At 43.7% G+C, this 24802-nt stretch overlaps 1 protein-coding gene across 2 annotated transcripts; it reads left to right on the top strand.

Annotated features, from left to right (window-relative positions):
• Positions 1 to 1215: 1215 nt before the first annotated feature.
• On the top strand, positions 1216 to 19307 carry C8B (complement C8 beta chain). 2 transcript variants are annotated; one of them, XM_086617548.1, is made up of 12 exons: positions 1216 to 1343; positions 2901 to 3054; positions 4096 to 4237; positions 4737 to 4878; positions 7099 to 7231; positions 8105 to 8302; positions 10469 to 10709; positions 12940 to 13068; positions 13825 to 13988; positions 16279 to 16432; positions 17679 to 17747; positions 19156 to 19307. In XM_086617548.1, exons 1-12 carry the CDS (start codon positions 1216 to 1218, stop codon positions 19305 to 19307), a joined length of 1806 nt encoding a protein of 601 aa, XP_086473674.1. The 2 variants fall into 2 exon arrangements, with proteins under 2 accessions (XP_086473674.1, XP_086473676.1); XM_086617550.1 differs by having other exon boundaries at positions 1252 to 1343; positions 2928 to 3054.
• The last annotated feature ends 5495 nt before the right edge of the window (positions 19308 to 24802 follow it).

The following is a 24802-nucleotide window of genomic DNA, read 5'->3' as shown; positions in this document are numbered from 1 at the left end:
GAATAATGTCATTTGTAAGGTAACTGTGACACTTTAAGTGGTGTAGCACTTGGCCAGGTAACCCACTGCGGTCGTCACGTTTGTTTTGTATTGGTGAATATGATTAATTTTATATATAACATCCATGATTCCCATAATGAGCAAATTAAAATGTATTTATTCTTCATATCATCAAAGCACTCGGAGACTTCTCCCAGGTGAGAGACTGTGCTGCTAAAAGCCATAGTTGCACACAGAGTGAGGCTGTGTTTGAAGAACCTCTGCTTGTCCAGTGAGAGAAAGGGTAGGAAAACGCAATGATATTCATCATTTTGTACAGGGAAACACAAATTCAGGGAACTTTTCTCTCTCTAAGCAGCTCATCATAGGTTAAGACTAATTAGGAAAATGAAGGGAAAAACCGTTGTGTCTCAGGAATCAAAAAGCCGTACCTGAAGAGAGAAGCAGCAGGACATGAAGGCTGTCTCAACAGGCAACCGAAGAAGAATTCTGCAAGGTTTTGAAGATACTGATCTACCTTTGAAAGCCTAATTGAATTGATGAGAATCAGCCCTTGGTAAGTTCTTTGCCTCTCTTAGGACCATTTAAGAAAGAGAATGACTCAACCGAGTAACTAGAGAACACCAAGATGTTTAATTTGATACCCCGACAGGTCCTTCTTCCATGGGCCTAAGACTTTGGGTGCATGGAGCAGAGGATCTCTATGGAAGGGCCCAGCCAGGGCTGAGGCTCTTGTCCTTCGCCCTGCAGCAGGACCCCAAACCCCGCTGAGAGGCTGCAAAGGGCACTCCTGGGGTTGAAGACTTTCCCTGAGCCGTCAGAACGATGGGTTACACCTCATGCCTGGCCTTCCTCTGGAAGGCAGACACGAAAAGCAGAAATAAATTATTTTGCAGTCTACTCTATTCCTAGAAAGCTGACTTTAGTTTACTTATCACTTCCCTCTTGCCAGGACTCGAGTACGTTTCATTTCTTGAAATATTCATTTTTCCCTGTCTCTTGAAAGGAGCGTTACAAATGAAACTGTGAATCGCTTCTGGACAGATCTCTGCTTCCTTCCCACTTGCTTCCAGAGAAGCCATGTACTAACAATTGCAACGTTTACCTTGTGAATCTGCCAGGTGGTGGGTCATCTGCTGTTTACAGTGTGGAAAAACGACCCGGTAATTTATCTTTTTCTACTTGAACCATTTTCAAACCCCGCCAGCAGACAGAATGGTCGTTCCGAATCGCCGATGGTACCTTGGAGCGATGAACACAGCACGCGCCGCGGTTGCTCCATACCCCGTCAAACTATTGCTGCTTTGCGCTGTACTCAACATCCAAACCCTTCATTGCTTTGGGTAAGTGAACATTTCTGAAGCCATGTCCATGAGGCAATATGGTAAAGAGTGAAAATCAGTACGGACTCTCTGCTTTCCCTTTGTACAGCACATAACTGCTGCCTTGAGCGATTTCTGTATTCCTAGGGAATAGCGAAAGGAATTGTTTTGAAGTTAACGTAGTGTGATGCATCTGCCTTTAGAAAAGTAATCCTGTTTGATAAATCCGAGACAACGAATTGCCATGCTCATGTCATAATGTGGGATTCTGCCTGCGATGGGCAGCCTCCTCCTGTGCTAGCTGCCCGACCATGTCCTGGGAAGATGGGAGTTTTTTCTTTGAGGCAAGAATCTGGCTGATAGTTGTTTCTTCCTCTGCTGGCTTAATAGATTTTGTTCTTTCAGAGGACTGTGGTCAATCAGTGACTGTAATCTTTCCAGACTATCTATATTTTTCTACTGTTCTCTGAACTTTGAGCTCCGATTTCATGCCTCAGTGAGCTGATGAGTTTTTGTAATTCCTTTATTCCATGTGATTTTTAATATGCAGTAATGAGAGCCCCTTGGCACGCACTGAATCATACTTAAAGCTTCAGCTGATGCTGTTGCTTGTCTTGGTGGAGGAATTGGGAATGCTACTGTGGTAGTTTACTTGTCAAAGCGGGTATGAAAAGAAACTAATTGTCGATGTTTTACTAAGGCTTCCCACTTGGATTAGGTGCTACAAGGAAGCATTTGTCTGGAACGAGTATGTAATCAGAAAGACTGAATCCGCCAAAGAGTAGGCAGCATTTTAGCTGTGGCACCGTGGAAACCTTGGAGACAGTTGTCATGTGAGGAGGCAAAAGAGGGGCTGGGGTGCAGAGTGAAGGCTCACATTTGGGGTTCAGGTTCATTACTGGGGTGAAAAGGATTAATGGGTTAATGACTCTCTATTGTGAACCAAGAATAGAGTCTAAGACTGATGGGTTTGGTCAGCTTGAGAAAAATGGGCTGCTCAGCAAAGGGAGGTGCTTAAGCCTGGTTTTCAAAAATGCTGAGTGTATGCCAGCCCTCAGTATTGTGAGTGGTGTTTGTCGTGGAGGTATCTGATCTTGGAGCTGCCCATTGTGTCCGGCAGCAGAGTATCAAAATGGCAAGCAACAGGGAGCAGTAGGACACGGGCAGCAACTGATGGTGCAGATTTTACTGCTGGCCACTTTGCCAGGTTATTTGGTAGAGCTTACACAGCTTGAGATGAAGCCAAGGTTGGTGGGATGTGGGTTGAGTTTCCTAGGCCGGCTAGATCAAACGTGTTCTGCAGTCACCTCTCCTGAGGGCTCTGTAGACTTACTGTCATGGTGGTGGTGTAGAGAACTGGATCTACTCTTGGACATTGAAGAGTGGATCAGGTTTCATACAGAATTAATGCCAGTATGAAATGAGTACTGAAATCTAGAGGTCACATGGAAGATTTGGTGAGGTCTAACAAGCATTAGTTCTCTTTGGCGCGTAGTTTTGCAAGGTTATAGGCCAGGTTGCTCTGTCCTCGCAGCTTGGTGGTTTCACACGCTGAAGCTCTCATGTTGTTGAATGCAGTGGTGAAAAGGAGTCCCTTAACCTGAGTGGCACCAATGAGAGCGCGGCCAACAGCAGGCGTGCCCGGTCCGTGAGCACCTCACCGCAGCCCCGTGACTGCGTGCTCTCTGCCTGGTCCTCATGGAGCAGGTGCGATCCCTGCCAAAAGAAAAAGGTGAGTGTTTGTGGTCTAGGCATGAAGCCTGAGAAAACGGGAGGCAGGACCTCCTCCAAACCTTGTCTGTTTTGTCCATGGGGTTGAGCAAACAGCAGGGAGCTGCCAAGGAAAGCCCAGTACAGGTGAGACTATGGGCTTTTGCTTTCAGCTGGCTTTTAGCTTTTCAGCTCTTCACCTCCTGTAACTCCAGTGATTTTGTGAAAACACAAGCAGGAAGCCCAGGCTTTGCCAGGACTTTCCCTCCAACATAATCCTCTTCTTCCAGCATCAGCACAAGGCACCATCCTCTCTAATGGTCCCCCGTGAGACCTGGAGGCACTCAGTGCCTCTCAGAATTAAGATGCTTTTTCTTGGCCACAAACAAGCATTTCCTACCCAAGAAGCTCCATCAAATGAAAGTAATGATCTCAATAGCGTGAAGGGCAAAATCCCCATTGCTCGAGGGACCTCTGCTAACGAGCTGGAGAAGCTGTTCCCAGGCTTAAGCGGGAATAACCAGTGATGGGAGTTGGGAAGAGTGATGCTTCGTATCAAAGAGTTAATCTTAGAAGCTGGAAAGAAAAGGAGGGCTAACATATTGGATGGAGTAATTGACTGCTTCACAGCCGTGTTGTGGGCGGAAAAAAGTCCCTAATGATACCAAGGGCCGAGTAAATACACTGACAGAAAATAACAAGGGATGTCGTTACCAGCACTAATTGAAAGAGAGGAGATGTAACTGAATCCTTCCTTACTCTTGCAAATGCCCGCAGTACTGTGTCAGGCTCATTTAAGCAAACTGTCAAAGAAAAGCAAACTTTCCTTCATCCCTTCCAATCCTCAATCCTTGCTTGGTAAAATTAAAACTGCTGCAGATCGCAGATCAGAAACCTTTGAAATGAGACACGTTACCAGCATCACATTTCTTTGCTGACAATTTTTTTATACGACAGTACTCTTAGATCAGATCGCCCCAACACAAAGTTTGCATTTTAACTAGAGAAGTGTAAAATTCACAATTTCTCTACAATTGAGTCAGTATTTCTTATTTCATCACAGTACAGGTTTGCCCGCCTGGAACAACCTTCTCAGTTCAACGGAGATCCGTGTGATTATTCTGACAAAGAAACAGAAGACTGTGTTACAAATAATCCTTGCAGGAATAAAGTCAGGTGTGAAGGTTTTGTGTGTGCAGTTACAGGTAAGGACTTACAGAGTGAGAAGTGATGGTGCTCAGGTGGCATCTCTGACACCACCACACTGAACTTTCAGCTTCTACAAGAGTTTGATGGGCTAAAGACATGTCAGGAGTTGACTAGTGTCCATCCATGCTCGTGTTGTGTTTGCATCAATGGTTTTGAGTCTATCTTAGTCTAAAGCATGTCTTTAAAATCTCCAAATAGGGAAATTTTTACTTTTTATGCTTTTAATTAGAGATTTCTCTTTTTTTACTAGATTGAACAAGGAATTTTAAGATTTTGAAAGTTTTGAGGAAAACTGAGCAGAAGGAGCTTGGTGATTAAAAACCTGAGGTTTTCCATGCAGATAGAGAGGAAGTATTTTCTGGCTAGTTTTGAACCTTAGGTTACAGGAGTCTTTGTTTTGTTTCTAGACTCTGAGCCAGGGACTGTGATTTTGCAAAATTACCAGTAAGCATGATAACACCTTGTTTTATGAGTAATTTACACCTTGCATCCTAGGGAGATGTATTACACGGAGGCTGCTTTGTAACGGGGATGATGACTGTGGGGACCAGTCAGACGAAAAAAACTGCAAAAAAGTGTTTAAAAAATGTGACCAGAAGATGGAGCAATACTGGGGAATAGAGAATCTGGCAAAAGGGTGAGTGACGTTCATGAGATGTTTTCTTACTTAAGGATAAGAATCATCTTATGTGGCTTCAGCCATAAGCATTGAACAGGGAAAAGCTGTAGCAGTTGATATATTGAGTGGTTGGGATTCGACAGTCTTTGGGATCCTGATCCAAAGCCCACTGGGAAAATCCTTATTGACTCCATGAGTCACTTGGAGAGAGATGAGGTGAGTAGAAGTCCCAGATGTGCCTGGAGGTACTTGTGCACCCTCCGGAGATCATCAGCTCAGCTTGTGACTATGTACTTCAAGAGCCCGTGTGTGCTCTTCATGCTGCCAAAACCTGGTGAGGGAAGAGGGAAATGTCAACACCAAACATTTCTCTAATATGGTACTTGCCCTTAAATTAATCAGTGGGAAAGTTTTGATAATCCAATTATTTTGCACAGATGTAAGTAAAGTGAGACTTTGTCCCAATCCAATCTGTGGGGAGCAGGAATATCGTAGCCTTTAGGAACCAAGGGACTACTTCAAACTGTGCTTTTGGAATAAAAACAAAGGAAGGTTTGTTAGAATCTCAATATACAGTTATACCAATCCTTATAGAGTGACTTAAATCATCATCTTGGATTACATTAAATCTGAACCTGACTATGGATTTGTATTTTTGCACAGCGTATTAATTTGTTGGGGGTGTCAAAATTTCTTGGATTTCTTCCTCAACAGGGAGAGATAGTGGAATTTGTTTCCTTTGCGTAAGTAGGGTAGGATTAACCTGCATGCTAGGAAACCCCAACTTTGCCCAATTTTGCCAGGATTAAAATGCACATCTGAATTGATCCAGCTTTTACAGGCTAAGACTGTGGCAGCTTTCTGTATGATCGGACTGTGTGAAAAGAGTTTTTTCTCATTCTGCAGGAAAAAAATGCTTTATACATTAAAAAAAAAAATCATGTTGCAAGGAAAAAATTATAATTTCCTCCTTATTCTCTGGAGATATGACTGCTGCACATGTCATTGCTAATGCTTTGTACTTCTGAGTTTAATCAAAATTAAAAATAATGTAGGACAATTATAGGAACATGCTTTTCATGTCTTTGAAGCTGCAATTGCTCAGTAATTTGCTTTTAGTGGACTTCCCTTCTTTTCAGATTGTTCTAAAATTAGAGTTAATATTTTACAGCCTCAGAGTCATTATCATGCAAGTCCCTCTCCCCAAAATAAGGAGAGACAGATCTAACAGGGGCCTGAAACACTAATAGGAACACGGCATGGACTATTAGCAATTTTTCTTTTTTTTTTTTTTTTTAAGTTTTGTCTAATGGCTCATGTTACTATTTGAATATGAGTTTGTGGAGATGAGTGCCATGTCCTCAGCTGCATGGCACAAGGGTGATGTGAGTGTCCTGGCAGTGAGCGACAGAAAGGGTTTTGCTGCAGCAGATCCCTCCAACAGCAACAGGAAAAGCAAATGATGAGGTTTAATCATCTCGTCTGAAAAGGCAGCAGTGCTACGTCCTTTCTTAGAGCAGACAGGTTAAGATTACTGTCCATCATCCACTAATATCAAAGTAAAAGTTCCCAATGACTTCAAGGAATAGTTGAACAATTGCTTGAGTACCTAGATCTTGTTCCCTGACAATTTTCATTCTCATCTACTGACCTCTGGTTCTTCCTTGACCAACACAGCAAATATTATGAAAGATAAATTTCAAAGAAATTTCTTAGAACAAAGAAATGTGAATTAAAAATTAGTCTGGACTGATGACACGGGTTAGCAAAACAGTATTTGAAGATCCTGCTTCACAGTGGGAATACAGTGGGCATCCAGGGATGCTCAGGGTGAGCAACCTGATGGGGTGAGGGTTTGACTGGTGCAGTTTGTTCTGCTCTTCCCAGAGAGTTCTGGTAAAAGCTATGGAAGCTGGCCATGCTGGTGGCAGTAATGCTCTGGTGTCACTCCTAGCTGAGTGGTGAAAATTTCCCTTCGTATTCATCGAAGTGTCAAAATTTGACTCTGTCTTTTGCTTTTTTGTTAGTCAGTTGTTTTTTTCTGGAGCAAATGGGTTGATCAGACAGCGAAAGAGGCAAAACTTTCTTTTGGGGTTTCAAAATAAAGCAGCCAGCAAAGACAAAACAAAGAGCCCTCAGCCAAACAAAAGATCTTTTGCCTTTCTCAGCCAAGTCCTTTGATGTCTACCCCTAAATCAATGACAATCTTAGTATTTTTCTGTTATGCTTCATCTACAGGTTAAATATCTTCACTAACAGCTTGGAAGGATTAGTTCTTGATCACAGGTACTATGCTGGGGGATGTTCTCCCCATTATATTGTGGACACAAGATTCAGAAAGCCATACAACATAGAAAGCTACATTCCAGAGGTATGCGTCAGATTGTTCTGTAAATAAATATAAATACAAATATTTCAGTAAGTTTAGTGCGTAATAACGATAAAACTTCATTACTAAATCATTTTATAAAAATTACAAAACTCGTGAGATCAAATGGGATGAGGCTGAATTTAGCCCTACTTCTAGAACATCATCATACCTCAGACTCTCTGTGAAATTGGACAAGTCTCCTTATAATACCCACGTGCACTGGAATAGATGACAACGTTCCTTTGGACCTTGTCATTGCAAAAACTGAGCCTAATCCTCCTGGTGCCGTGTGTACAAGAGGGCCCTACAGCCACCCAGCGGGCACAGGGACATTAATTTCAGACAGAATTGTAGAGTGCCGTGAGATCCAGGTGGGGAAAGCTGCCCTTGAGCAAGAGCCTGGGAGGTAACAGCACACTGTGTGCTTTGTGGAAAGGCAAAGGCACCTAGCTCATCTCTGTGGTGCATCAAGGATATATTTTGAACATTATATATTTGATCTTGATGATCTTAATGACATAGCATGATATTTTTGAGCGTTGCCCGTTAAGAAACCGTTTCCTTTTAGAATTCATACTTTCATTGATGCCTATGTTTAAGATTTCACCTTCTCTGCGTGAGATTGACATATTAAGTAAAAGCCTGAGGTCCTTGCAGTATGGAGGAGGTAGTAGCTTTCCTGCTTCTGCGAGTCAAGTATTCTTGAAGTACCAGTGTTAATAATAATAGTTCTTTGCAATTAGACAAGGCTTTACATCTTCAAAGTGCAAGCATTAATTCATAAGTATGTTTGTCTCTGTATTCCTTCCCCATGCTTCAGGTGTACAATCGCTCTGTAGGAAATTAAACGTGTTGGTTTTGCTTTCTGTTTAGACCAAAGGCAAATATGAATTTACAATGACTGAATATGACTCCTACTCAAATTATGAAAGCAGCGTCCTGAAGGCAAAAGCTTCGCAGTCTAGCTTCAGCTTTGGCATAAAAATACCAAAAATGTTTGAACTTGGTTACAATTCTAACGACAACAGGTTCAAGAAGTTCATTCAACGGATGAAAAGATTTTCTTCAACTGTAAGCACTGCTCCACTTAACTCTCTGCGAACGCGTTGTCTGTGTGTGCGTGTGTGTGTATCGGTTTGATCCCCATCCTCAGGTCAGCAGCCATGACTAAGATAAATGAAACATTTTCTCCTGATTGGATTTTGCAGTTTGCATTGGCCAAGTGTTTACTAAGGCCACAACGCCTTCATCTTTACTTCATGTTTACAGCACCCAGGAGCTTTTCCATTCACTTACTGACCAGGAACTGGGCTGCCTAACCTCCAAAATCAGCCACAGTTGAGTGCAGTCTGTCCAGTGTCCTGCTGGTCATCCACATTTGGGTGTTTGTAGGGAAGTTATTGGGAAAAAAATGAAACTAAGAAGCCGGTTCAACTGGCTTCTCCTCCGTACAGTGAACTTGCTCGTAGGACATGTACAAGTGACAGTCCTAAGAGTCTCGGTGCTGCGCTCAGCCATGGGATGCTGTGCACCTTGCCCTGCTACCCGTTACAAAGTTCTTACCACTGGTGCCAAAGCAGTCTGACAGGTGGGAGGTGAGCAGGTGCAACCAACACGGTCACTCCTCCACTCCTCTGCACAAGTGAAATTGGGGTTTAGCTGATGAACTCAGGAGCCCGGAGTTCCCTCTGCCCTACGGGTGAGTTACAGCAAAGAATAGAGAAATCTGGGGTGAAAGGAGGACAAACTGGATTTTCTGCAGTTCCGGGAATTTCTGCACCTGTACATGCAGTCCAGAAACCGGTCTGCAGTACAGACGGATGTTGTCTGTGCAATCATTGCAGAATATCATCTCACACGTGAAGGGCCATTGCTCTTTTTGGTGGGTTCAGCAAGGCAGGAGCTGTCACTTCAGTAAATGATGATGCAAAGAGCAAAGCCAAGCTGGTCAACTGTAGGACAGGCCTGACAATAACCCAGAACGACAACAGCTAGCAGGCCTTCCGTGGCTTTAATTATAGACTGACACATGCCATTTTACTTCGGCTGATGTGATCTATCTGCCGCCTACATCATTCACCAGATCAAGGGGAACACACCTCAAAATACAAATGGCACGATCCCCTCCAGCCTCGTCTGCGGAGATCTGGTCACGGCTGTGATCTGATGCACACTTCAAGCTGGCTGGAGATGCTTTAATCCATAACTCCTAGGGCTGCTTGATGAGATTCAGTCTGAGGTAGTGTGCACCTTCATTTGATTTCTTTATTTTCATCTGTTATTACTGTAAACAAACCTATCTCTTGTCAATGGTTTAATAGTATCACTGATCTATGTCTCTCCCCTCGGTATAAAGCGCACTCAGGAATGGCAGAGTGTGCCTTGTTGCTGTTAAACTTGCATTTGCTTCCTGCAGAGAGGCGTTTCCCATGACAAGATCAGAGGTACATGAGAGGCATTTGCAATAGATATCCATAAAGAAACCCAATGCTAAGTCTTGATTTTATTATTTAAGCTACAGAGTTCTATGTTGAACCTCCCCTGATCCTGTTGTCCTCTTGGCCCAAACAACTGGACACTAAATCCTTTGACCATGATGAAAGACCTCCTCTGTTCCTGACTTTTATGCCAGAAGAGGGAGATAGAACATTTATCCACTTACACCTATTTGTACAGAGACATATAAATAATGTGTATGTGTGTGTGAGTGTTCGTGTTTTCTTCTTTCCTTTGAATTTTGTTAATGGCATGTTCTGTGGAATATAAATATTAATTTGGATCAACCAGAGAATTACCATTTCACATATAAATGGTGGTGATTTCAGATGTCAGAATTCTTCAGGAGAGAGCTTGTGAGAGACAAAGGCTGGCCGACATTATTGGGGGCAGAGCAGTCTCGTGCGATGCTGCTTGTGTCCTTGCACCCTGGATCCATCAGAGCAGAGCCTGGAGCCTGCTGTTCCCCACGTCTCCGTTGTGGCCTGGGCCATCACCTAATATGTAATGGATGTCTCTCCCTCTTCCTTCTTCCCTCCCTTATACCAGTCATAATCATGATTTTCAGAAACTTGATTGCTAGAAGTGTTGGGTTTGCTAAATTAAAAGATTTCCGGTTGCAAACTGTTAAATTGATACGTCCTGACCAGCGTTAGTTGTTGAATAGCAAATAACTACACGTTGCCACAAGAATGACATCCCTCACTTCTGGATTCTCTTGTGTTTCTGCCTTTCATGTAGTCCAGCAAATTCATCCATGCCCGTTCAGAGCTGGCTGTTGCTGTTTACAAGCTGAAGCCCCGAGCCCTGATGCTGCATTACGAGTTCCTGCAGAGGCTCCATCAGCTTCCATTGGAGTACAGCTACGGGGAGTACAGAGAGCTCTACAGAGACTACGGGACCCATTACATCACGGAGGCTATCGTCGGTGGCATCTATGAATATACTTTAGTCATGAACAGCAATGAGCTCCGCAAGGCAGGTACGTGCGTCTGATGGTTGTGAAAAAGCTTTGGGGGTCAGCTTTTCTGAGGGGAAAACCCCTCTGCAGGCCTCCAGTGATGGTTCAGGTGTGAGGTCAGAAAAGAGAGGTGGTGGAAGAAGGAGTCAACGACATCTATCTCCAAGAAAGCCTGCAGGAAGTATGGGAGTAGAAGTGTTTTACGACAGTGAATAAAGAGACTGGTTTTCAAAGCATGCTCAGCATCATGGGCTTCATCTAGCTCTCAAGCTGGGGGTGCTGCCAGTTCATAAAAAAGGGCCCTGTAGGAAGTATTTTAGACGACACGTTTTGGAGGCTGACATGATGTTGAGATGAATGAGAATCGTGTAGCTCAACGCTTTTGTTAGCTTTGAAAACCTTCACATAAGATCTTTTCCCATCGCCTTTCAAATGACAGTTTTGAAACACCTTTAGCCTCGAGAGCTTTTCCAGCATGTAGGAAACAGTAAATAATTTGCTGGGTGACTCTTGCGCCTGACGTTGCTCTTGCTCTTTGACCCTGGCTTCCTTTTTGGCGAGAAATGATGATTGTTGTGCAGGATGGAGCGAGCCGTGTGACATTAATCAATAGCTGCACTCTCTTATTTATTCATTGGCATGGGAGTGAGTAACCGCCTTCGCTGTCTGTTTGCGAAAGCATTTAGTGGACTCTGCCGTGTGTGGCACTCGGTCTCTTTGCTCTTCTGCTGTCTAGGAAGGTGCTTATCCTGGAGTCGGGTATAGCCCGGAGGGACAGAATTTAGATTGAGATTTCAGATATTCAAAACATTAGCACTGCCCAATTTCTCAGCTGTTGTTGTGGGCCCATCACAAGCCACGTTTGTTTGAACTCATGAGTGTTATTGTTTGCATCGAAATGCTGCCTGTCAGCATCTGCTCATCTGGAGCAGGATCCTTCAGTGATACCAACATTTTCACACTATCCCCAGTGCTGAGCTGGGCTGTGTGTTCTCTCCGGGGTTTGGAAGGTCCAGTCTGAGAATTCAGGTTTTTCCCTTCAAATGCATCATGGGTGGATGAACTACTTAAGGATATGGTTTAATGGGAGATTAGGGACGGTTGGACTGGATGATCTCTAAGGTCTTTTCCAACCTAGAAATCTATGAAATGAAATCATTATGTTTGTGCTGTCTGTGCTGGAAATCAAGTCTTCTTTTGCAAATCTAGCATTGCACACCGTGTCACATGGCTGGTACTTGCACTGATCTCACATGTAATCTCACATGCCCGATGTGTCTGTGGTTCATGATTCGATACTTTCTGTGGGAAGGATGGCAGGAGAGAGGTCTGGATTGTGCTGTACAACGATGTCCTAAAATGGTGGTTCCTGCCTTCAGGTGCATACAGACTATGAACATTAATAGGGGCTATCTTGCATCAGCCCAAAACGCAGTGCATCCTCTTTTCTCATCTAGAAAGCAGCCAATATCAGATGTATGAGAAGAGCATAAGAACAGGACAGCCATACAGTGATACCTGCGTTGTGAGCTCATGTAAACATTGGTGTCCAGATACGAGTTTAACTAAAAAAGTAGATACAGGGAATTCAAGGAAACATGGTGAATTACAACAAAAAAGCAAAGAAAGAGATACTTAAGTGTCATATCTGGTGTTTCACCATGATGACTGCTTAAATATTCTTGAGCCTCAGGACAGCAAGGAGTTTGGAGAAATACTCCAGGGAAGAACATATGATGGATTTGCAGATTTTTAGGGCCAATTCTTATATGCCAGGAAAAAAAAAAAAAATAGTGGAGAAACTTCCATGAAACAATTAAGGCTCTTCTGGCAGCAAAGAATTGGAGATGTGAGCTAGTGAAGGGAGGAAATGCTACTCTTGAAAAGCCTGGCTCCTGACCATGGGGATGGGTAGCGGGCAGTCCTTTGTCAAAGACATTTGATGTTTAATTCACAGGCCAGGCTCCCAGCCATGGCAGCTCTGCATAACCCAGTACAACTGAGTTTGTAATTAAAACTGTCCTCTTCCAGCATTTACTTTGCATTTGCACTTGGTTTCAGAGTTCTGTAAAATGTAGATATTTAATATCATTTCATATAAATCTGTTAAATATCCCAAAAAAGGCTTCTTCATCTCATCTCCTTTCTTCCCAAAGCAAAAATACTTATCAACTCTCATTTTCTGTATATATGGACATAAAACATCAAGCAGTTGTATTAAAACACTACGTTTTTTTGGTATGTATTTAAGGTTATTCTCTGAGCGATGTCCAAAAATGTGCACAGCGTGACTTTAGCATTGGAGGAAATATTCGTTATGCCTACGTGAAGCTTGGAATAACTGAAGCCGGCTGTAAATCTCTTTTAAAAGAGATTGGAGGTAAGCATGAAACACTTCTACCATTTAATTTCTAGCCTTTGTCGTAGTGAAAAGAAGATTTTATGATCTTGCCTGCCTGAAATATTTCCCCACTCCCTCACAGCTGCTTTTTAGTCTACTGGCTAACCCCAGCCAAGCTTAAAAGAGATGTAGATATCTCAAAGCTTGTGTTTTTTGCAAGATTTTCTTTGCTGGATAGAGAAAAAATATCCACTCAATGTCCCAGGGAAAAGCAGGGATAGATCAACCATTACCCACCCAGCTGGTGCTGTGATATGAATGCACCCACTTCCCAGCAGATCAGCCCAGAATCCTGGTTTTTGCACCCAAAGAAGCTCAAAAGGTGAAAGCAGGTGTGGGAGCCTCAGGGGACATACGGGAAGGTGGCAGTGTTGCAGTGGGAGGAGGGTGCACCTGAAGAAATGTGGAGAAGAACGGGCAACATTCATGGTGGTGAAGAGCTGCGGGCTGTGGAAGGACCTGCAAGCTTGTAACTATGGGGAAGAAATTTAGGGGGAAGGATGTAGGGTGCAGGAGAAGGGGATGGGGGTATCACTGTAGGGAAGCAGGAAGGGCACAGGATGAGCAGCATGGAAAACCACAATTCAGGGGTGGAACGCTCGTGGCCTTTTTCCTTTCCCCTCTCAGTGGGATGGATCATACACAGGAATGTTATGCTGTGATCTTATATTTCATCTGCAATCCACAAAGATGTACCTGAGCAGAGCTGGCCACTTTCTGAATTTGTTTTTGCAGACAGCACCTCCAAAAAACAGTACGTGGAAGATTTCATCGCTCTCGTTCGTGGCGGAGCAAGCGAACACGTTACGGCGTTGGCTTACAAAAACCTGCCGACGGCTGCGCTCATGCAGGAGTGGGGAGATGCTGTGCAGTACAACCCTGAAATCATAAAGCTAAAGGTGCTGTACCCATCACTTTGTTCAGCCTCACGTAGCTGCGCGCCTTGGAGAACTCTGTCTTGAAATAAATAGGGTTTTTTTTTTAAAAAAAGAAAAACAGGGAAATTTCTAGGGCAAATAATAGACCTGTATTGGTGAAACATGGTTTCTCTAAGACTGAGTACTCAGAAAATCAAAGATGTGATGCGTTGAAAAGGGTGGTGTGGTCGGAAGTGCATGAATGAAACAGCTTTTATCCTCCTAACTTGGCTGTGCAGATGTGATCACTAGCTGCCTACCAGGTAAGTCAGACTATCCACCTTCTGTTTGACCAATGTGTCACTTATCAAAAATATATCTGACAGAATATACTTTATAAGGACTTTTTTTCCTTGAAATTTCTCCTGTCTTCTGTGTGTGCCGGTAACTATTTAGCAACAATTCTCTCTGGTTCAGTAAGTCAAGTAGTTCACTGTGCATGCCTGGATGTTTGTGCAGCAGAGCTAAATCTTAAAAATATGATTTAGATTTTGAAAAGTCAGTGTTTTTTGATCCTGAAGAGTTTTAGAAATGCAAGGCACTGTAAAAGTAAAAAGCGAACAAGGTATGTAGCAATTCTGCCTCATCATTTTTTATGTCAAAATAAATTCACTCTGAGTGAATAGTACAAAGGTGCGAGAGACCATCCTTTTAAACAGGAGATTGGACTGGTAGTGGTGGAAGTTGATTTTATTACTGTATAATTGGTTTTTGTTGTAAAATTTAATTTTAAGCCAAAATATTTATGTTTGTAAAAGGTGTTTGTTTCTCATTGAAAATTCTGACTTTCCATTAAAAAAAAAAAAAAAGGTGAATTCTAAAAACTATGAGGCAAAGCAAAAATGAGTAATTTGGGAATACAGCCAGTGCCTGTCCAGCGCTTGCTGCAGCGGAGGTGGCTTTCCCAAGCCCCTGGTGTGCTGTGAATCGGCCTTCCGGAAATGCGCTGGGAGGTCCCTGGGCAGGAGATAACATCAGTGCAACACTCCGTGCTAGCTCCCACCTACGGAAAATTCTCCCACCAGAAACTGTGACTTTCTTTGTCTTGCCTGGCATCAGTGACCAGGCTGCCCAGTGAAAAACCACAGACGGATTTAATTTGGGTTTGGTATCTATAATCCCTCATTTCCATACCAATATCCCTGTGGGGCTTGAAGATCAAAAGTACCAGCGGAGTGTGACTAAATGTCAGCCCAAGAACGCTTAGTTAGGGAAAACTAAAGCAAATCAGTTCATAAATCATCTGCTGAAGGGACTTGGCAGGTCACTCGTAGTGTATTTCCTCATTTGTATGATCTGAATTCAAAAAGCAAAGTATGGATCACAGATAATTGATGAAGAATGGATGTACAGCAGCAGGAAATGAGCATTTTTTTATTGAAACATTCTTCTATTTTTTGTAGCTTGAGCCTGCAGTAGCAGTAGGGTGATCTTTCATGCTTACTGTATTGCCGTGGCCTGTCTGGCAGGCACCTCTACAGCAAGGATGGGAATTTGGGAGGCATTCTCTGATGACACGTGCTGATATCATCTCACTGGCATTAGTGGGTGACTGGTAATATTAAGACCACGCTTTAACTTTCCCTTGTTTTCAGAAAAAAAAAAAAAGTAAATGAGCAAGTCAAAGTCTCCTTGGTCCATACTGCACATTCACTGTGTTGAGCACCCCCTTATCTTCTCCCACCGACCCCATCTGTGGTGTTTGCAGACAAAGATCACGATTTTCTCCCTTCTGAAGGCAGCGGAAACCCTTATCTTGGGTTGAGGGAAGTCAGCCCTGAAATGCAGGAGTGGTTAAGCAGAAGGTGCAAACAGGAATGCCTGTGAGCAGGTGCCTCTGGCTGTGCTGCACAGCTCTCCCAGGAGGGAAGGAGGTTTTTCTGGGTGGATTTTGGGGATCCTTTTTAAAACAGAGAAACAAAGCACCTGGGAAATGTTAAGTTTAAACATTTCCGGTCTAAAAATGTCAAAGTTAGGGGAATGGATGAGAAAGGATTAAATGAAACTGCCTATTTTCAACTAACAGTATGGCTGTTGTATTTTGCTATGCATCTGCAACTGCTCTGGTGGTGTAAACCAAGGGGAGGATCCCTGTAAGTATTCCTGACATTGCTGCCTTGTCGTTCACGAGGTTTAAGGAAATATTGGTGGGAAACCTGGAGCCCATGCCACAAGACCTTCAATTCCCTCTCCAGCTGTGCCGCCACCGAGCCCTGAGATGCTCAGACCATCCTGAACTTGGAAACGAATGTGGTTTCTTCCCTCCCTTTAGGCAGAGCCGCTGTATCAGCTGGTGACTCCGACCGACTTGGCCAACGCAATGACAATAAAAGAAAATCTGCGACGGGCTCTTGAGGAGTTTCAGCTGGAGACCAGCTCCTGTCGCTGTGCTCCGTGCCACGGCAATGGCATCCCCTTTCTGCAAGGTAGAAAGATTTTGCACCTATTCTCTACCCTCTTAAGAGAAATGAGCTGGGAATTTGTGGGGAGCGAGGAAGTTTGATGAGTAATCTGCTCTTTAGTTTTTCCTGTCATTTGTTTTTCAGGTAATTAATTATTTTTTTTTAAGTCGGTCTATTTGTAGAGTGCCACTGGTAAGTAAAAAACGTGAAGTCAAGGGATGGGGAGTGACCATCTGTATCAGTTTTGTGAAAGAATTTGTTCCTTCTCAATTATGCATTAAAAAAAAAAATATTGACATCTTTAAGGCTCCTCCTTTGCTTTTAAGATTGCTTCCATCCTCCTAGAGAAGTGACTACTGTCTCAGCATTAATTAGTGTTTGTAAAAGGGTTTTGAAGATGAAAAGCACCATGGAAGTGCCAAGCTGAGTTATCACCATCACCTCCCCCCACTTCTAATAGAAGCTGTCCTCCTCCTTTAAGCAGGCTGTGATTTAAAAATGAAGGGGAAAAATAATCAAATTGAAGGAAAACCGCACTGCCTAAACAGAGATATATGATTTGATGAGAGCTTCTAACAAAGGGACCGTTTTGTCAAGTGCCCAATTCCAATCTGCGTCTGCAAAAGTCCTGATGAGAATCGTTATCGTCTAAATGTACCTAATGCGGAAAGCAGCGCTTCAGGTAGCAGCTAGTTGATTGTAGCACTTAAAGGACTCGTCTCATGATTACCCTTGTTTAAATAACTTTTTAGGAGCTGTCAGGTTAGCTTTCATTTAGGATCTTCTCAACGAGAGGTTTTAAATAGCCGTTTATTTTGCTAAGTGAGAGCTCTCCTCCAGGATTGTGCCGTGGGGTGGACACCCAGACTATGGCTACATGGACTTTTCCTCTGGCACAGAGCCAAGCTGGGATGCTCCTGTCCCAGGTGCTCATTCCTGATGCTGCAGTTTGCTCCCGAGATACCTCTTCTGGAGAGGAGCAGGGGGCCGGGGTGGTACCCGGGGCTGCTGAATTACTGCATGGGTGTAGCCGAGGTCGAGCCGCAGTGCGGCGACAGGAGCAAATGGCCAGGGAGGCGAGAGGGGTGGCAGGGTAGTCACAGCTCCCCTGCTTTATTGCTCTTTTATACTTTCACCACTGGAGAAAAATGCTGATATCATTTCACCCGCTCTCCCTTCCTCACAGAAGATAAAAGACTGAAAAGAAATGGGTGTCTGCAGGGAAATGTGACTCCAAGTCTCTAATCCCACCGTCTCTGCTTGCTTTCAGGAACGGCATGTGAGTGCTTATGTCCCGTTGGCTACAGCGGCACTGCCTGTGAGATCAGCGAGAGGAAAGGTAAGAGGGACCCCCAGCCAAGGAGACAGTCCCAGCAGTGTTTCTGAGTGTCCAGGGATGGTGGCTGATGGATGGGGAGTGATGCTCAGCGCCGGGGTCCCCACTCTGCCCAGCTCACACACGAGGGTCATGGTCCTGCAACGATGACAGACGTACTTCGCCTTCCCTCTTCTGAATGTCTTTGCACTCATGAGGAGGTGGCTTTACTTTCGCAGTTCAAAGCTGCATAAAAGTGCCTTGCAATCGTATCAAAATATGAACTCCTACCTAATTTATAGTCCGTGACAAGCCTCGGGTCTCCTCCAACAGCTCTGTTTCCTAAGTTTTTCCCTTCGATACAGCCAGTATGTTGCAAAATGTTTTCCCCTAGATGCACTACCATACATTTTAATCTTAAAATCTTATTATATTGTTTCGAAGCATTTACTAATGCTTCTTGGTCACTTTATATCGCTGCTGTCTCCTGAATTATGTTCTTAACTCCTTCTAGATTAGAACGATCCGTGAATTTAATCATTTTGTTTACTTCTTCCAGCTCATTAATTTAGATGCTAAATAGTACCAGATCTCAGGCACCCAAAGCTCTGGCACCATCCCACAATTTGATGCACTGCATTCATCACTGCACTTTGTTGACAGTCTTTTATCCAGTTCTTATTCTGCATGACTGTGTCCTAACTAAGCTAGGCTGAAATACATTCAAAGTCAAGATTTCACCGAGCAGAGGGTCAATTCTGTAGGTGTTTCTAAGCAAGTCCATGGAGTCTTAAGCTGTGGAGTCACTTACACCTTGTTGCAGTCTACTTACAGCACACGTAACCGCATCCGAGCCTCCCAAAGACTCCCATCCATTCACTTGGCAGCATGTAACTTCCTTTCTCACTCCCCTTTCCCACTTTTATGTATTGCCTCCGTGTTCAGCTCTGGGATTCTCAGGATTTTGAATTTATGTCACTCACATGCTCAGGGTCCAGAAGAAACTGTGTAATAGGAAAAGCAATGGATAGAAAGCTGAATATTCAAGCTGCTCATTGAAGAAGAACGTGAACATTTCCCCTAGCACTTCAAAATGTGACTGACACGAGTTTAGCTGCTGCTTTTCTTACCTAGGCTTGGACTAAGCCTGAGAGAGAAAAGCCCTGCAAGCAAATATAAAACTAATTAATTTCTTTTCCATTGTCCTTGCTGCGTAAAGTGTAGTTTGAACACCAGAAATGCTGAACAGAGAACTAACATCTTTAAAACAGTCACTCATTGTTAATGACTCAAGCATTTTGTTAGTGGTGTGGACAGGGACAGAGATGTGTGTATTTGAATATGATTCATGGAAGCTGACGACTCTTCCCATGGAAAGAGCTGCTATATTCTGACGGTCGTTTTTCGCTTTGGGTTGTTTTTTTTTTTCTAGATGCTACTATTCATGGAAACTGGGGTTGCTGGGCCAGCTGGTCTCCGTGTTCAGGAGGTCAACGAACAAGGAGACGACAGTGCAACAACCCTGCACCGCAAAGTGGTGGTTCGTCGTGCTCAGGGCCAGATGCTGAGACAGTTACTTGCTAGAGGGAACCTCTGGGAACTTACAAAAGCAATGAGCAGTTTGCAGACCGAGTGGGAAGATGTCACCTGACTGGCTTGCTGGGTTGACCTCGCTCTCCTTACGGGTCTCATCCATGTGCATTGAAGTTGGAAACATTTCAGAAGGTGATGGGAGCTGGTGTGTGTTATGAATCACACCTTCAGACATGCTTTGCAGTTGTCCCGTGGGATCAAATGTGCTTACTGTCCTTAACATTTTGACTTTTCTCTGTCTTTATCGCAATGGGCTAACTGAGACAAGCTTTGCCTCCTGCCTTGTTTGGTAGCAGCATGATTTTATATTTTACTATCTTGTTTTTGAAGGTTCCTTTGAGATAAGAAAAGACTGATCTTACGTGCACCAGAATATGTGCTAATGCGCAGCTTCTGTGAAGACAGCCGTGTCATGTGGAGCTAAATATCGCATATTAAAGTCTAAATCTCAATGAGCACGATAGTATCTAATGTGACATTTAAAGCTGCTGTGCCTCGCTACTCCGGTTTCCCAATTTATTTTGTTTAACTTAAATTGTCTGTTGTGTTAGAACTTGTCTTGAAGGAGTGAAAAGCAAATTGTGAAGAACACTCTGGTGACACCAAAGTGTCATTAGACTATATAGCAGTTGTACTCCTACCACAGCGATGAGCTTCCTCCTGTGTGTTTCTGAAGTACAACAGATACACTGAGAGTATCAGATATACCCCGATATGCTCAGATACACCAATATTCCTTGGGAAGGAGTGGGAAGGACAGAGGGATGCTACTGGGATGGACAACTGGAAAGCAGTGGCTGCTCCTTCTGCTGCTTGGGAATACTGGAAGGCAAGAGAGATGGCTACACTTGCAGGAGAGGCTGAACCTCTCCATTGGAAAGAGACTTCCTTTTCCAGAGAAGGGAGAGGGACTTTTTACAAGGGCATGTAGTGATAGAAGGGACAATGGATTTAAACTGAAAGAAGGGAGATTTAGATGAGATCTAAGGAAGAAATTCTTCCCTCTGAGGGTGGTGAGGCACTGGAACAGGTTGCCCAGAGAAGTTGTAGCTGCCCCATCCCTGGAAGTGTTCAAGGCCAGGTTGGATGAGGCTTTGAGCAACCTGATCTAGTGGAAAGTGTCCCTGCCCATGGCAGGGTGTTGGAACTAGATGATCTTTAAGGTCCCTTCCAACCCAAACCATTCCATGAATTCTATGATTCTATGACCTTCCTGCACCCTGACTAACGGCTGCCACTCCAGGACCCTCTGCTGGAGCAGGATGAGCCGCTAGCTTTTCTGTCGTGGGCAAACTAAATGGGACATTTTGCAACAAGCCTCTTTGCACATCCCCTGAGGTCTTCTGCCCTTAGTAGTTGCCTCTGCCCCAAACAGGCTCTGGTTCATCAGTTCAATTCCATGAAAACCTGTATTTCAGCAGCTGCATTGCTGCTTCTTTCAGGACATCTGAGATGGAGAGAGTTTGCTATGAAAAGAGCCAAAGCAAAGTGAATGGTTTGCCCTTTGTTACTGTCCCTGGAGCTGTGCATCGCAATCCGGGTCAAACAGAAGAGTAACTTGTAATATTGTGTGCCTTCTCATGACTGATCTGAGCCTGGATCATTCCAGGGACTTTCCTCCTACAGCTTTGTTGGTGGTTAACGATTTTTGCAAAGACAGTTGGTGGAGCATGCTGTAAAATAAACAGTAACAGCTCTGCTCCAGGAAAACGATTCCACCAGTGCCAAGTTGTTCCTAAGTGTTGCAAGTCTTCTAACATCTGCAAGGTCAAACGCTCTTCCGAGGGTTTTGAGCAATGCTGGGGATGATGGGTTGATATCACCAGTTTCTCTCCTTTCAGACTGACATTGTCTAAATGTGGTTCTTGTAAGAACAACTCAGGCTTTCTGACATCTGAACAATGGAACGTGCATTTAGTTGTAGCCCTCGTGCCGCCTCCACACTTATTGACAAGGTTTCTGTGACAGCTTTAAGAAAGGAAGAGCACATTGCATATGTAAAGAAGAGAGCTCTGTACTCATTATGGGCTTTGTAACTGAGCTGCCAACCCAAAACATTTCCGTTATCCGCTGTATTACTGTGATATCTTTTGTGTCACAGAAATTTGCCAAGAGGGTCATTTGGGTCATGGTCAAAGAGGTCACTGCTTATGCTTAGTATAATATTCTTCAGAGTTTTTTAAAAGGACAGTGTAGAAGCTCTGCAGCAGAGGACCCTGATGGTGGTTCATGGGTGCCTGTGAGGACACATACTGCTATGCAATTGCCTGCCCTTATTGAGGAGACACAATGTAATCTGATCAAGGAACTTTCTCAGATGAATCGAGTGGCTTTTGTAAATTTGACCACCTTTCCTGATCATCAAGCTGGACAAAGCACTCTGACACATAGCCACGGTGCATCCACCTGCTGCTTCGGCAAGCAGAGCCTAATGTAGCAACCTGAATTTGGACTGTTGTTCTCAGATCAGAAAAATCCAGACTTTTTGAAGTGGCAGTGCCTGGGTTTGAATAGTTGAGATTTTTTTTTTTTTTTTTTTTGAGAAAGAAAGGAGAGATTTGACAATCTTCAAGATCAGCAGGATAGTCTAACTGAAGTATGATTTCAGTAGTGGTTGAATATTGAGCCTATAGGCTTAGAAGCCTCCTCTAAAGGACATAACTGTATCTTATCCTTGTGATTTTGTACTTTGATTCAACTAAGTAATGATTTATTATGACCTGGAGGGTAATAAAAAATATTGTGCTGAAGCTTTTATTGTTTAATTTTGGTACACGTTAGATTTTGGTACTATCTTGTGTTTCTAACTTCCCCTTTCTGTGTAAGTTTAGATGATTAACCCATGTATGGAAGCTTGGGAAGGCCAAGCACTGGTTGCGCTGCTCTAGCCCATTTCTCTGGTTAAGACACTTGTCTCGATGGGCTTTACTACATCCCATATTGTATTTTCACAAGCAATTTGCTCGTGAACAAAAGAGACTCAGTAAACATGGAGAAGCTGTATTTTCTCCACCTCCTTGCTTGAAGACATCGCTGCTGTGATGTGTGCTGGATCCCATCAGCGTGGCTTGGAAAGGTCCTGAAAGGGTATTTGAGGTAAGTTGTAATTGTCACATCCAACTTTCCCAGGACAAAACCAACTTGACTCTTGCAGCCTCTAACATCTCCATTAGGAATGGGTAAGCGAGACTGGTTTCCAGCCTGGATTCACTCGCTCCCTGTCTTTTCGTATCCTGTAGAAACATTACATTTCCCTGTGAGGCTGGAACGTGGTCTAGGCAGCAGCTGAGGACTTGCAAACCCTGTGCTAGTTGTAGTGCTGCTAAATTACTTTGCCACGCTCCGGTTCCTCCCTCTGTCAGATGGATATAGTTGTTCCTCCCCAGGTTGAAAGCAACCCAACAAGTCCATGCAGAGATATTAACAGTCCCCAGGTTTCCAACTCCTGGTTCTTCTACCCTGATGGCTAAAGAGCCCAGCAAGCACTCAAGATAACTGCCAGATTTCAGGTCCAATTACACCTCCAGATTCGTCTTCCTTTTATATCCTATTTTAACACCCCACTGCTTGTGTAAGTCAACAAAACTGGTGATGAAGACAGTAATTATTACTGTTATGAACAGCTCCACGTCCTTCTGATGTTGGGGACCCTAAAGCTGAACGCAGTACTACAGGTGGGATCTCCTTAGAGCAGAGGGGCAGAATCCCCTCCCTGGACCTGCTGGCCACTCGTCACTTCTTTTGTTTCAGGTATTTTGGGGTAGGATTAAATGTTCTGTATCTTCCTATGCCTCTGCCTTATGCTGTATGAAAAGGCAGGCAGTCATTTTTGAGCTGCTCCTGCTGGGGAATTTTTTTGCCTGCTCTAAAATTGCAGGCTCAGAGGGATGCAGGCATTGGGGCAGTCAGCGTGACATTGACCCTGAGGTAGAAAACAGCTCTGTCTTGAGTGCTGCCCTTATCTACTCTTCTTTTAGCTGGTTATCTGGAGTCTGCACCTTGCAACCTCAGGTGTATTGTCATCAATCATTCACGATTTTCTTTCACGTGCTGGTTCCTCTCTGCCCTTCCTTTGTTAATAACCCCGTTTGCCTATATCCATAAAAATATCTGATTGTGATACCATTTATCCAAAGCACCATACATCCATCATGTACTTATGAGCGAGATAAACAAGGTCTCCTGGGAAATATGCCGCGAGAAATATATAGGATAAATAACTATATCAAATGTATGTCAGTGTGCAAGGGGGGAAAATCTGTTCATTAAAACCAGGGTGGAACAGCAGTATTTTATTGCACCCTCTAAGCTTTTAGTTTAAGTTAGAAACGTACTTTTTTTTTGCTGCTTATCTCATCTAGCACAACTCTCACGCTGGCCACTTCAGCATGAGATATATTAGCTTCTTTGACTGGCATTGTAAATGTGTAATTGATCATAATCTTCCTCCCTCCCTCTCCCTGCCCAGACCTTACAGGCATGTACTTCCCTTCTTTTGACTTCAGCTTCGCGGCGCCTGAGGATGTCCGAGCCCTGGACGTGGCAGGGGACTGGCATGGGAGGAGAAGGGCTGCTACCGACCTGCCTTTGGTATTTGAAGGGAACCCTTGGGTTTGTGTTTCATTGCCCCTGGGTTGTGAGGTGAATGATGAGCTCTGCCTCGCACACATCCTCGCTTTCCTCTCCATACTCCAACACTGCAGTGTTCAAAGTGGAGAATGAACAAGTGCAGGCAAATCCCAGCTTTTTGCTCTTGTTTATGTGTGCTTCATGGTGGTATATCACACGTGGTTTCTTTGATCACGTGGATTTATTCTTTTTTTTTATGGTTCTCAAGCCTGTGATCTATCCTTCTAGAAACTGAGGATGCCTATTCCCTTCCTGCAGGCCCCGTCCCTCCCCAGCCTCCAAGGCATCTGATCTTTCTGTTCATTAATTTATTCCCTCTGGTCACAAAAGAAACATACTTGGCTTTCTAACTGAGGTGACTTTATCCTTATTTACTTCCAGGCATTTTCCTGAATCCTAAACAGTCGGTGTAAAGGTAAGAATCACCTATGAGCCAAACTGGTCCTTGGTGTAAGAGCATGTTTCATGGTCTCATGTTTCTACATAACCTGCCAGCCCAATGCCAAATGCATTGATAGAACCATTGATGGGAAAACTTGTTTTGATCCTCTATTTCACATTCTTCTGGGATGTCTAAATCATAGTGATATATGGGTGCTTCATGCTGCTGCACTTTCCCAACGTAGAAGACATCAGATTCAACCCTTTGGGAGCAAATTCATCTCTGGGAGAATGGCACCTGTACCTGGAAAAACAAATTTGGCAAAAAGGCCACAGCTTTACCACTCATCATAGGGACTTTTCGTAGAATAATTACATCTCAGTGTTCAAGACAACACGGTTTGTTGTTTTCATACACAAAACCAGCCTCCAGTTTCATTTTCAAGCAAAAGAGAAATGGTGAAAAAATTGTCCTT

This window comes from Tauraco erythrolophus, chromosome 10 (assembly GCF_009769465.1).
Source record: "Tauraco erythrolophus isolate bTauEry1 chromosome 10, bTauEry1.pri, whole genome shotgun sequence".
NCBI lineage: Eukaryota > Metazoa > Chordata > Aves > Musophagiformes > Musophagidae > Tauraco > Tauraco erythrolophus.
The sequence above is the reverse complement of the archived record's forward strand: the minus strand, read 5'-3'. Positions and strand labels throughout refer to the sequence as shown.

Excerpts from the sequence above, each read along its gene's own strand:
- C8B (XM_086617548.1), top strand. The coding sequence starts at position 1,216 with ATGGTCGTTCCGAATCGCCGATGGTACCTTGGAGCGATGAACACAGCA. Across the intron at positions 1,344-2,900 it reads CAAACCCTTCATTGCTTTGG|TGGTGAAAAGGAGTCCCTTA; the intron begins GTAAGTGAACAT and ends TGTTGAATGCAG. Across the intron at positions 3,055-4,095 it reads ATCCCTGCCAAAAGAAAAAG|TACAGGTTTGCCCGCCTGGA; the intron begins GTGAGTGTTTGT and ends ATTTCATCACAG.